The following is a 13,843-nucleotide window of genomic DNA, read 5'->3' as shown; positions in this document are numbered from 1 at the left end:
TTGTAGCTGCCACCCTAAGATAACGTCCTCCGCAGTTTATTGGGACAGTTTATACCTGTAGCTTTTTTTATGCAACTATAATAGTGGGTGATCGGCAATTACAGGCAGGTGCTAATGAGGCTAAATATTTTACCATCTACGTCAAACAGAGAATAAGCACAAGGGATAAACCTTTTCTTTTTTCTTTTACAATTTAAGACAAAGGAATACGCCATGGCAAACATAATGACTGCCAAAGAAAAATAAAAATAGCTGCTCAGATTGGGTTTATTTACTATTTATTTAGGTGTTTATCTGAATTTGTAACATAAAGGAAAATTCAGTGTATATTGAGCTACTGTATGTGCAGCAGTAAGTAGAAGCAGCTGCTTGTCAATCTGTTGGTGATACAAACAAACTATCAGGTGGACATGCTTGTGATTTACTTACTTGTTTGGGCAAAATGTTTTCCTGACAATTCAACATTGAACCTCCCTTAACTTTAAATATATTTAGAAATAAAAATAAAAATGGTGGTTCTTCAGCTGCTCTTGAGAGGTTCTCTGCAGTGGTTGAAGTGGTCTGCTGACATACAAAGCATCTGTCAAGCCTCTGTATGTTTCTTTAGAGGTTTTCTACTGATTATCTAGCTCACTGTAGTTTAGTTGAGTTGAGGAAAAACAATCTTCTTTAAAATACAGTGTATTTATTGAGGATAACACATTAAAGCAGTGGTTCCTTTTTGCCTCTAAGGCTCCCCTATGTCTGAAGAATTACTGCAGGGCCCCAGCCATATAGGGGATTCAAAAACAGCTTTTGCCATTGTAGTAGTCTTCAAATATTTATGAAGCCAAAATTATTCTTTACTTCCTTTGACTCCCATTCATAGCAAACATTTGACAGTAGATGTGACAGAAAGTTCATAAGCTTGAGATTCTTGTTATCATCTGAAATTGAATGGATGATGATTGCTGATGGATAATAATGGGGGATCAGTGAGGTAGGATGAAATGAAAGCTGCTCTGATGGTAAAGCACTTCCATGTCACATTAACTATATAACATAAAGCCAAGTGGACAGTTCCTGACAATGTAAATAATAACACTAGTTGATGTCACCCACTCGAATGTCTAAGTAACAGGGACTGGACCATTTTGTCAGTGCTTGTTTTTATAATATAATGTAGACAGAAGAGGATCTGAGTATCTGTGAGAATGTTCTTGCTGTGCGGTTGCATCAGTGTCCACTTGCTTCAACAGTTCAGACAGAAGAGGAGAGAAATCGAGAAAGATTAATACAGTTGGGGGGGTACTAAACAGAGACAGAGTAGCAGGAGTAAATAAAGGAAGTTTCAGAATGACAAACAAATATGTTGCTGTGAGGATAAATTCTGTTATATATATTATATTTATAAAACCTTGCTGTGGGTGACCAATTATTTTAAACAACACCAGTACTTAAACTCTGAGTGTTACTGAGAGTATTGCATCTTACAGTGTGCTTTCATGTGACATTAGCGTATCATTCAGTGTGGCCACTGCTTCAGTATCAAGGTGTTAATTAAATTGAGGAAATAGGACATGTTTCAACGTCTCCTAGTAAGCAGCGCGAGACATGGATAGAGTCATCTGTGGAGAAGTGGCAAAAGTTGGCTACTCAGAGAACACTTTTGGTTTATAAAAGGGGCTAATTATACAATGCCCAACATTTTACACTATTTTTTCACTTATAAACTTGAACGCACCATGTCAAACCTGACATGAACCCAGATATAATTTCTAAGTTTTTGTCTGTCCCGAGAGGTTCGTGTTGGATATCCATGCTCTAGCCCACTTCAGCTTGAACATTTTTGAAAAGAGTCTCAATTTTTGAAATAAGTCTCTATTTTTGAGACTCATTTTCACCCTGCTTCAGTGAAACTATTTGATCAGCAGGAAGAGCGAATGTCACAAAATTATTTCCCTGAAAAAGCCTGCATGAGAGACAGACTAATCATCTGGTTGTCTGTTTTTTCTGATACAGTTTCAGAGTTACGTGGATCTTTTTCTAGCCAGATCTGGAGGTTTGTCATGGTCTGACTTTACAGGTGTGTGTGTGTGTGTGGGTTTGAGGCCAGTCCTGCAGGCACTGAGGTTCTCAGAAAGCTCAATGTGACATGTCGGAGACGAGTCAGAGAAGTCTGTGCCAGTCTAGTGTCTCATGGATGGCAGTGTGCCCAGGGCACAGCATCACCTCTCCAATTAGGACAGCAGGAGAGCAGGCACCCTGCTACATCTGCTACTATACACACAAGTTCCTGTTCCTCTACAAATTAGATCATTTATTTTTGAAGAGTTTAGAGTCTGAAAACTTTCTATGACAGGATGTTTTCAATTTATGAAAACTTGGGAGTTATAACTTGGGAAACCCAGTGTCTCTCAAACTTGGTGATGGTGGGTGGTTTACTGACAGCAGCACATTTAATCATGCCACTAAACTGCCTAACACACAAGATAATGTATATTTATTATTGTTGTTATTTGTTGTTATTTGCTGAAACAAGGAAAATATACCAAGTAAGAATTACAATTTTTAATAGTTAGAAATGGTTTTAGTTTGCATGTGAAACTGTAATTGTGTCTCTGGGTCTAATCAGAGCACAACACACTGAGCAACAAAGTAGAGTGTGACACAGCAGTGGATTTTCGCTACAGCCCCAGTCACATGATAAACAGTGCACTTGATTCAAATCTTGTGGGAATCCTGCAGGAATCCCATGACCTACTGTACAGGATTGCCAAAAAATGCCTCGACAATGAAGCCGACGCAAAGCGAAGGAGAGAACGTTGAAGCTGATCTCATTTCAGTTTGACTCAATGAGGGCATAATGAGCTTAAACCCCAAAGGGATCTGTGTTTACCATGGCACCTCCTTGTCATTAAAGAGTCAAGAAGTAATACACATTAACCCTCCAAGAATCAAGTCAATGGACCATTTCTTTCACCTTATATGCATCTCTTGAGGGATTTTATAGAGATTCCCATGTCTTTTCGTTTTTATATCTGCAATAACCCTGCCAGTACTATTTATTTATTCTGTTTATATATTTATACTTTTTGTTATACATTTGTTACATCTGTGTTTTAACACAGTTTTCTACAGTGTTTTTTAAAAAAGCCATGCACGTAATTTCATTCTGCTCACTACTTTTTTTGTTCTGTACTGAATGACAATAAAGAGATCTTGAATCTTGAATGTGATATCACATTGCCACAACACTTTCAGCATGGTAAGCATCTCAAAACTAGAGCTTCAACAGTCTATAAGAGATTCAGCTTGTCCTTAATCAGCAGTTTTGTTTCTTTGCAGTATGATTCTCTTCTTGCTGTGTGACTTTGATAATCCAGCCAGCCACCAGCTGCAGTTTAGCTGATCAGGCTGCAGCTTGCTTCTGCAGTGTGCTAGCAGCTAGCAAAAACAAAGACTGTGGGTGGCCTTTTAGAGCTATTTGAAATTAGAATATGAGAAAACAACATCTTAAACACAAAGTTTAAGTGGAGGGAGAATACATCACGCTGTTCTTTATCATGCACGGTTGCACTGTTTTTTGCTACGGTGTTTATGAGTAATAGTCCTTTATTTGAAATGCTACTTTAGTTAAAGTACAAATGGATTAGCACAAAAATATACTTAAAGGTGGAATATGTAGGAATTTTAGTTGAAAAAAAAAAAAAAAAAAAAAAATTATCAACAGAATGTGAAAAATAAACTCCAACGCTCCTACCACTGCTTCGAGCTTGTATTCCGGACCTCTAGCTGCACAGCTAATTGAGTTAACTAGCTAATCACAGCTTCAGTTAGCAGCAGTTAGGGGTTACGCTGGTCATATGCTGCCCCCTGTTGATTTGCAGTATGAATTTCAACAGGTGGCCAATTCTTACATGTTGCACCTTTTAATAGGGCCTAAAAAAATATGTATATCAGAATAATGAGCCTGTATTATTGTGTTGTACTGGTAATTATTATTTTTATTTATGTCACATTACGGAAGTTAACACTGGGACTGAAGATGTCATATATGATATAACATAACTAATATTAAATATCTCTGGAACGCGTACTTTTATTATCCAGAAGCGGTTCAAACGAGCGTCCCAGTATGCTTTAAAAAATCCACAATGATAAATCAGACACTATGCATCTTCTGTGATTATTTATACATATTATTGTGTTAAAAACTGTTATTGCTGTTGTTAGCCAAGTTTCCTTGTTGTGCTCACTACCCATCCAAAATGCAGATGAATCAGAGGCTGAATTCCTGACTTGTCGACCAATCAGAGCCTTCGTTTCTGACTGCGTGGCAACTCTGATTCCCTCATCTCAAACACTGTGTTTAGACAGGCAAACTCTTACATGCCATGGACAATAAATCACACGTAATTCAGTTCAGCCTGAGCAAGCCAAGTCCAAACATTACAAAAGTAACAATGCACATTATTAATGCACGTTTGCAGGTTTGATTATATAGCTAAATCCAGACTATGCTGACTACCATGCCAAAGAAAACTGAAGTGACAGGAATCACACAGCTGTTTGTTCATTTTAACATTTATTTAAAAGCTTACATGGATGTTTTAAGTCCTTTGTAGTAAAACGTTGTGTTTAGTGCCAAGCGATTAGTCTATAAAACAGACAGCTCAGCCACAATGAACAAGCTGAGAATGTTTTTTCATCAACTTAACAGGCACTCAGCAGGAATTGACTTCATGTTCAGTTAGCAGGCATCTGGACAGCCTGATATATGGAGGTCTTGACACTCGCACAAATACAGACACACACACACACATACACTCCCAGAGTCATGTTTCCATCACTTTTGGGGACATTACATAGACTTACTTTAATTTCCTGGAAACTTACTCTTACCACAACCATAACCTCTATTTTCCTTACCCTAACCTTAAACCAATTCTAGAACAGGGATTTGCGTTTTGTCCCCATAAGGAAAGCAGGTCCCCACAATGTGAGTAATACATGGCCGGACAAGCACATACACAATCTGGGCAACATGCCCTGATACACATACTCAAATGTAATATACACACACAACAGATGGGTTCTTATACCCTAACATACACACACACACACACACACACACACACACACACACACACCTGTCAGGTTATATGACGGAGATAGATGGTTATAGATGGTGTCTGTTTGTCAGGTTGTCTCTCTGGTGCTGGTCTAATGAGGTGGCACACTGTCCTGACTGACACAACCAGTCCAACAGGGTCCAAGACAAGTTCATGAATTACTAACCCACATCTATAAATAACCACAAGGTATCAGGGCAGACCCACAGAGAGAGCCTGAAAAATTAACTCAATATCAAATATTCAATTAGAGCAAGTTTTTATTCTGTTTGATGTGACCTTTTCTCCACCAGTTGGGTCAAAGAAGAGCACAATCAGATTCATACTTATCGTGAAATGTCTGATGAAAGGTGACTCTATTAAATCTTCTAAAATAAGTAAAAGATATTTTGGCCAATGGTTACCATGAAACTGACTGATATTCTCGGCGAACGCTCTTTGAGATTAGACATCACACATTGAACTTACGTGTCATTAAAGGAGCAAATGACACCAGTGTTCAGATGTTTGAGCACAGTTGAAACAAATAAAGTATATTAAACTTTACTGTTCTCCATATTCTTTATAGCATAACATTGTTTATTTAATCTGTCTTTATCTATATTGATGAATGCTCAGTTCAAATGAAGCCAAAAACGTCACTTTCCGCTGTAAAAAAATTACCTGAATGAATGCGTACTGCGCACTGTGCATCACATGACGTTGTAATTACGTGGTTCTCCCGCCCTGTCAGGCGCAAGAAAGCTTACACAAGAGCAGATGTAGATGTTAATCAAGCAGGGGATGCACACAGTCATGAAAAGAGGTCAAATTAGAAGAAAGTAAAAACACCTGTGTGGGTGTACAGTGGGTGGGGAGGAGCTTTAGAAACATATTCAAACTTTTCAGATTTACTTTCAAGTCAAAGTCCTCTGCTCGGTATATTTTTGTGCTTGTGGGGAGGTTAGTCATTTTAGATTAGAACGTGGGCAGCAAAAATGTAACTGAATGTACAAGCTGTATGGTCAAAAATCTCCTTGTTTCACATGAACTAGAAAAGTTAGCTAAGGAGAAAAATGGAGCATGAAATCTGTGTTGTTGAAAACAAGTCAAGTTTTCTTCTGAAGGGTAGACTGAGGTAATAATGTATGCTCTGGCACACACTTAGACACAAACAGGCCTTATACACAGCAGATTCTTTGACTTGTCACACTGTACTAGCAACAACAAAGGTGTAAACACTGGTGTTAACATTAACAATGGCTCTGTCTTATGGCTCTGTAAATCAGCATACACAATACCAGGACCCTGAAACTATAGCAGCTAAATGAAAGTCAGCCATCACTAATTTTGGTTTGTACACTACAGTATATTATGTATAACAAACACATACACACACTTTGGAGAGTATTGCAGGTACTCCTCACAGTTATATTCTTCATTTCAGGACATGAGACAACAAACAGCCCTTGAGGGAACTGTAGCCATCAGACAAAAGGGAGAGTCACTCCTCTGTCTTCTTGTTTTAATATCCACCAGCATGTCCCCTCTCTTACTTCCAAACACACTTAAGAGACAGGGCAGGCAAAACAATGACTGGGAAAAACACCTTCCTACATCCAAAAGGTAATTACAAGACTTGTCTGGTTTAGAAAAATGCTTCCACATTGCTGCACTCCTCTAAGCTTCTCTTAAAACTAACCAACAAATTATGTCCACAAATACTTCCTCTGAGGCTCATTATTATATTTCCATTTTTTAAACATTCTGCCCAAGTAATCCAATATGCTCAACTGCAAATAAATCACCTCTCACCTCCCTGACTTCATTTGACTTGCTAATTAAACTTTGCCGTTATCAAGGGTTTAATTAAACACACTTGACGTTGAAAGTAAGCAGAATTTTCGTGTGGTGTAGGATATGTAAATGCAATGAGTCGGGTTTCACAGTGTCGCTCTTTTGTGTCTGTTGAGTGTGTGTGTGTGTGTGTGTGTGTGTGTGTGTATGTGCCTGCTTGTGTTTGTTACACCTGATTCGTCCCACTGCAGTACTGCCAGAGTGTGGCAGATAAGGGTGAGTGGCAGAGTCATCATACTCTGCACTGCACCATTCAGTCATTAACTTACTGTGACGGTATGTTGGGTCAAAGTCAGCAAGAAATGCAACGCACATATATGCAAGAGCTTAAGACTCATCAGTGCAGCCTGTCAGACACAAAGACACACACACACACACACACACACACACACACACACAGACAAGGCACTCATAATGTTTGTCTTCATATTCTGTCAAACGTCACAAGGACAACAGTTTCATGTGGCCTCAAGACAGGGTAGTTAAAGGTTCACATGTGGGTGAAGTCTGGTAAAAGGTGTGAGTCTGAGGTAAAAAATAAAATAAAAGTACCATGTTCAGCACTGAACCCTGAACATTAGTTATGTGCCTATTGATTCAGTAGTTTATTAAAAGGTAAAAACAAAATGGAATAAGTTTGTCCTCAATAAATCTTCAGCTGTAAGTCAGCCTGAATGACTCGAGTTAGTTACCAAACAGCAGATAATTGGTGTGAATTTATGAGGCAATAAGTTGCTGGAAATAGCGCATGTGATCACTTGTTCAAACCTGGGTGTATAAAAGTAGAACAAAAGTTCACCTAGCAAACAAATTAGCCACCGACTGAGCAGCACGAGTTCTTAAACAATTCCCATCACGCATCCAGTGTCTGCTCTGTCTAACCTCTCCCAAAGTGGTTATATGAGGCAAATTGAAATTGCTTTCAACACTTGAGTGCTGACGGTTTTAAGGGTGACCAGGAGGTCAACATCAGCGATCAAGAGGAGGAAGAGATGGGAATCTCTTCCTCTGTTTATGGTCTGGTAAGCTCTTGCTGGCTCACACAAACAGGATGTTTAAAAACACGAAGTGACTCAAAGTGTGTTGTGGGCTTAAATGTGGTTTATAATATATAAAATGCATGCCTTATATCTGAGATCAAATGTGTTTAAATAGTCAGGTTGTGCTTTACCCAATCCAACCAGGAGAGGAGGATGTTGTTCCACTCTTTATTGGATCTGAAATGAACTTCTGGCTGCTCAGATCAAGTCTAAAATCTACAAATTTTCTGACATATTTAAATTATTCACAGAATACTAGGTGCAACCGATAGGAATTTTCTCATTTGCCCTTACTCTGTTTCCCCAGTGCTCACACTTGTTCAAAGTTACTCCCCACTTTCACTGCACCAAACCTGACACTTAGCCTGGGGTCACATTTGTCTTTGAGAATATTCTCCGCCCCCTGCCAGCCTTTAAATCGCTGTATCATAAGGCCAGGACTGTTAATGTGGCACCCCGGGGCTGCCACAGGAAGTCACTGCAAAGTCATAACTCTGAGTCAGCTCAGTGTACAGACCATTACAATGACTCTGCCGAAGAAGCACTAATTTTAGTCTGTAAGTCATCAACATTTTACTTTCATTTTGCACACGATCCAAAAGCCATCATCTTTAGGGATAAGTCACATCTTATAATCAATTAATTTCCAACATTTTCTCACTACTGAATTGATTCAGACCCTGTTTTCATTGTTAAATATCTGCATATTTATGGAGTTTTAAGTCCATTGGGGATTATATTGTAATAGAGTAACAATGCTGACACAGGTCAAAAACAGCTTGTTTTTGCTTACCATTCATTCTGTAGTTACAGCAAATCAGCATTAAGAGAAAATGTAGTGCATACCAACACACACACACACACACACACACACACACACACACACACAAAGAAAAAAACATTTGATTTACTTCGTCCATACTTGCTCATTAATGATAATGAAGGTGACCCGGCTAGAAATTCAATTTCCTCTAATTATGTTGATCGTCTCTCAGCTTCCACTTCAATCTTAAATGAAAAGGTGGCACTTGAAAACAAAAAAACATCAGCACTTTCAGTGTGGACATGTGAGTTGTTTCTCCTATGTGTAGTTTGTAACCAAGAAGAGTAAAATGTGTGTCCATCAATTAAACCACTTCAATGTGACCATCAGCAACTAAAACATATGTGTGCTGCGTATATTTGTGTTTAAAGGTCATTTCATACAGTTTTGTCCAACCTGAAAAGGTGGTCTGACATTTGAGAACACAACAAACAAGAATAAATTTCTTGTTCACGTCATGATGACATCACTGCTGTTCCTGCATTGCTAACAAGAGAACAGTAAAGATAAAATACCTCACTGATACATGAGAGTAAAATAACTTGATGTGACACTTCTTTCCTCAGAGGTTTGTGGAGGACATGCAGCTCTCATTTCCTTCTTTGTGGACCACACTCCTTTCAGTCACGTTAACAACTCATACATAGTTCTCCATTTTCTCTACATTAACCAGAAAGAGATCCAGCATTTCTTCCTGACGACAAAGTAAACAGTAAACAAGTTGAAAGTCGACCAGCAGGTTTGGGGGTGAGGACACAATCAACCTCTGCTGCGACTGAAATTAACAAACCCACTTTGAAAAGGGCAGTAGTAATCTTTCTAGGGAATTGCTTAAAGGTTTGCCTGTAAGAGTGTTGCTGTAATTGTCCACCTTAATGCACACGCACTGGCTTGCCTCGCCTACTTTCATTCTGAGCTGCGTGTGGAGGAATCTTTGTCGTATTTTAAGTAGTTTATTGAAACTATTGTAGCCAATGTGGACATCGCAACAACCGTGTGCACTTGTTAATCTATTGTGTCTGAGTCAGAAAAAAAGAGAAAGAAAGAAATGCTTAAATGGGTTGCCAAATATACTTCGGTGGCCCACCCAAGTAAAGTCTATGTGTGAGAAACACTGAGGCCTGAATATGATTCTTTTAAGTTTTCAACTTGAATCAAAGCAGCGTGCAAGCTTGCAGCACAATGAACAGCCCTAAGTGATGTACAGAGCACAAGAATAAAAAATATAAACAGGAACAGGTGGAGGCTGGAAATCAGCACAAGCAGCAACAATGGAATATAACAGGTACAGGAATCAGACATGTGACAAGAAATTCTCCACGTCACTTTATCTTTTAGTTTTTGTTTTTCCTATGCGTGTGTGTGTGTGTGTGTGTGCGTGTGTGTGTGTGTGTGTGTGCGTGCGTGTGTCTGTGTGTGTCTTTAGGAGCTAGAACATGAGGTCAGAGAGCAGGGAACAGGTGTTGGCAGGCAGGCAGCGGGATCATAGGATGCCTCTGGTATGGCACACACTGACTTCAGTCTCAGATGTCCCGAGTGACAGGAGAACTTAGAGGAAGGAAGAGGAGGAGGAGGAGGAGGAGAGGTGGGAGCGGATGAGACAGCAACAGAAGGACAGGAAGAAGAGAGTGGACAGAAGAAGAACAGTGGAGGAAGGTGGGAAAAAAAGAAGGGAGGTGGAAGAATGGAAAGATAAAGTGCAGCTGGGTGGGTAGCAGAGAAATGTCAGGAAAAAGAGCTCAGCATGAAAGACCTTTAAAGATGGTTGGAAATGACGCCAACATGCATCTTGGGGAGAAGGAACTACTTTGCATAGAGATGACCCTGATCTGCTGGAAGGACTTAGCGATGGAGGGACCAAAGGCTCGTCTGATCTATTCTTGTCCTGACCCGACCATCCCCCACCGTACCCGCACTCTGTGAAACCGGACCTGAGGCCCACCCTCCATAGAGGAGAGGGGGCTTGATGTAAGACTGTGATCAAGCTGCGTTCTAGTAGCTGGGGTCACGAGGGACAAACTCAACGTGAGAGGATTTGATTCCGAGCTGCATCACTCGCCTGCAGGCAGACGTACTTTCTAATGTATGTGCAACATGTGTAGAAATACTGAGCACAGATAGAAACTCATCCATCCTCAGAGAAAACTTCAGTCCACCACCAGACATCATAAATAATTATGTTCGCTATGAAAAACTTTAAGCGTGGGCCTCATGATGAGTAATACACCGGCTCTTTGCTGAGACAAGAGAGACACAGATGCCTATGATAAAGATGATCATTACTCTCATGTCCAAACACATTCAATCTCTACTTTCTCAGTCACTTTAACAGAAGTGTCACTGACAGTGACACCAAAAGACACACACAGAAATATTTCCCTCCTCACAAGTCAAACACTTACCATAATCTACAGTGTATCTTTAATAACGCACTCTGCTCTGCATGATCGGAGTATTTCATCATTCAGTTTCAGTCCACGGGCTGTTTTCTAATAAAGATCGTACTCAGATTGATTCTGTCAGCCCATTTGCAAAAGCAATCAACTCGAGCGTCTGTGACAAAAAATACAATTACCCATAAAAGACAGCACCCTATAAAGAGTGACCCTGAAAATAATCTTGGATGGACTCGCTCCCACTGCACACACACACGCACACACATGCACACAATGACAGTGGATGCGGATATTGTTTAGCTTAATCTTAGCCCTCCATATCCCCTCTCCAATTCTCCCTCTCTGTCCCACTCTTATCCACTTCCTCCTTACACACATCCACTCACACACACACACATCCACTCACACACACACACACTGACACACAAACACACACACACACACACAGTCAGGCCCAAAATAGACTAAGCTTATGTGTTATAGTACAGCAACTAATACATCCATAGGACAATTGTGCTTTGCCTTGCACTTTCTGACACACCTTAATAAAAGTGACATCAATATTTTCATTATTTTCATTACCCTTCAGGCTGTAAGGCAGCATGTGTTTTAATGTCTAGACACAAGCAGCCTTAAGACTCCTGTTCAGTAAATATCAGATTAGTGGTAAATACTGTAAGTGGCTGTCAGAGAAAGGCATTTTGGAAACAGCAGCCTTGCCATCTAAGCTTTTCCAATGGCCCCCTCTTTTGGCAGGAAGTAGGAGTTGAGGCACCTGGCATCTAAACTGCTGACACAGAGAGGTGGGCTGCTGGATGTGTGGTTCACTACCCTGACATGATTTTGAAATTACTGTACATGCGTGACAATAATTATGCTGACATTTTTGGCATACTGGTTACCTGCAAGGCGGTGTTGCTTGGTGCTCACTCGGTTGGTGTTTTGGACCATGCAGCAGAGGTGGAGCATGCCAAACATGGTGATGATCATCACAACACTCTGGAGCAGCAGGGTGAGCTCAAACTGTTTGCCTATCCTGCATGGACACAAACAGAAAACCAATCTGAGAAACAATAGAATACAATGTAAAAATACAGTGTAGACAACAAATTCATACGGCATTTGCAATTAAAGTATTAATAATAAAAACAACTAAAAACCACGTGCAGCACATCACACTACTCTATTCGATTCTATGGGTTTCATTACGGGACATGTCATATAGGCTATAAACAGCACAGAAAGACCTCATGAATAATGCAATATTCTATAACGGATCTATTAAATTCTCTTTTCCGTCCCTTCATACGGAACAGTGACCTGTGCTCCCTGATGTGTAAAACGATTTGAGAAGAAGCCTCAAAGTGTACACCATATGGCTCAGATAATATAATCAATCTCTGTGTTCTCTTCCTTTTCCATTAATTTTCTGACATCATGACTGATCTTAAGAGTGACCTCATAGATGGCCTGTGCCTCCCAAAGGGAAAAAAAAGAAAAACGGAAGAAAGCAGATGGAATAAAATCCAAAAGACAGACAGAAACTCATTATCATGTTAAAACACATGTGTCTCCCTGTCTTCCTCACCAGAAGAAGATGCGCAGGATGTTGGCTATGAGCAGCACCAGACACACTCTGGTGGAGAAGCCGTCGCTGTTGCTGCTCCTCTGGATCTCCTGGTACTGTGGCACATAGGGCAGGGCTCCCCCGAACACCATGACGCAGGATGCCAGCCAGGACAGCAACGTCCATGAGCCCTCCATGTCCTCCTCCTGCAGAACCACCTCTGCATCCATCACACTGTATGACGCTCAGGGGTGTCCAGGGGGTCTAGACGTTGCACCTGGGAGGCAGCAAAGTGAAAGATCACGGGTCAAAATAACGGGAGTTCAGCAGAGTTATCAGTGATGGATGTTGTGAGGTAACTTAAGGTCAATAACAGCCTGAAATTAACATTCCCCAAAGAGGCCAACAGCAGTAAAACTTATGAAGCTGGTTGCATGCAAATGCCTCAGTTATGAATGGACAAGTTTGTTTCAAAAACCTGTGACTGTTGACTGCAAATCTAATTAAAGAAAGACTATTCTCCTACCCAAATGGCTAAAAGTAAGCAAACTTTGACTTAATATCTTTTAGAGAAAATAGAATTTATATATTCTTAAAGCATCTTGTATTTCTGTATTTCCTCTTCCTACATTTTGTTATGGTTACTATTCCTTGGCAAAACAGTCAGAAAATAGAATTTCACTTAATGACTGATTGAGCCTTGGCAACACTACACAACTTTCAAAGACGTCAGCTTGCTGTACTGTTCACAGTACACAACTTCCTGTCTTGTAACCAGGAGTTTAGCAGTGGTTGTGGTTTGCACACTGTGTGACTGACCATCAACACGTACTACAAGATCACACACATGATATGTGAGAACAGGAATGATGCAGTCCAAGTTGTTAGTGCGCTGATTTGCAGCGAGAAAAAAAGAAAAAGAAAAAGAGTCTGGGTGAGAGGGTGGATTAGGATGCATGAGCAGCAAGGATTATTTTTTGAATGAAATGTTTAACTGCCTGCTTGTTTTGTGGTTCAGTAAGGACGACGTGGTCGACAAATACTGAAAATCTTGTGTGTATGAATTC

The 13,843-nt window shown here is 40.2% G+C and overlaps 1 protein-coding gene across 1 annotated transcript in view; it reads right to left on the bottom strand.

The window, feature by feature from the left end:
* The window catches only part of LOC141000565 (solute carrier family 66 member 2), a 58,387-nt gene that overhangs the window by 41,665 nt on the left and 2,879 nt on the right, over positions 1-13,843 (bottom strand). Inside the window, exons 2-3 of the mRNA XM_073471299.1 lie at positions 12,798-13,053; positions 12,112-12,245 (exon numbers count right to left, since the gene is read on the bottom strand). Of these exons, the coding sequence (XP_073327400.1) occupies positions 12,112-12,245; positions 12,798-13,006 (343 nt within the window). The 5' untranslated portion in view covers positions 13,007-13,053. The remainder of the gene's footprint in view (positions 1-12,111; positions 12,246-12,797; positions 13,054-13,843) is intronic.

The sequence above is a fragment of the Pagrus major genome, chromosome 8, assembly GCF_040436345.1.
Source record: "Pagrus major chromosome 8, Pma_NU_1.0".
Taxonomy (NCBI): domain Eukaryota; kingdom Metazoa; phylum Chordata; class Actinopteri; order Spariformes; family Sparidae; genus Pagrus; species Pagrus major.
This window is presented reverse-complemented; position numbering and strand designations above follow the sequence as displayed.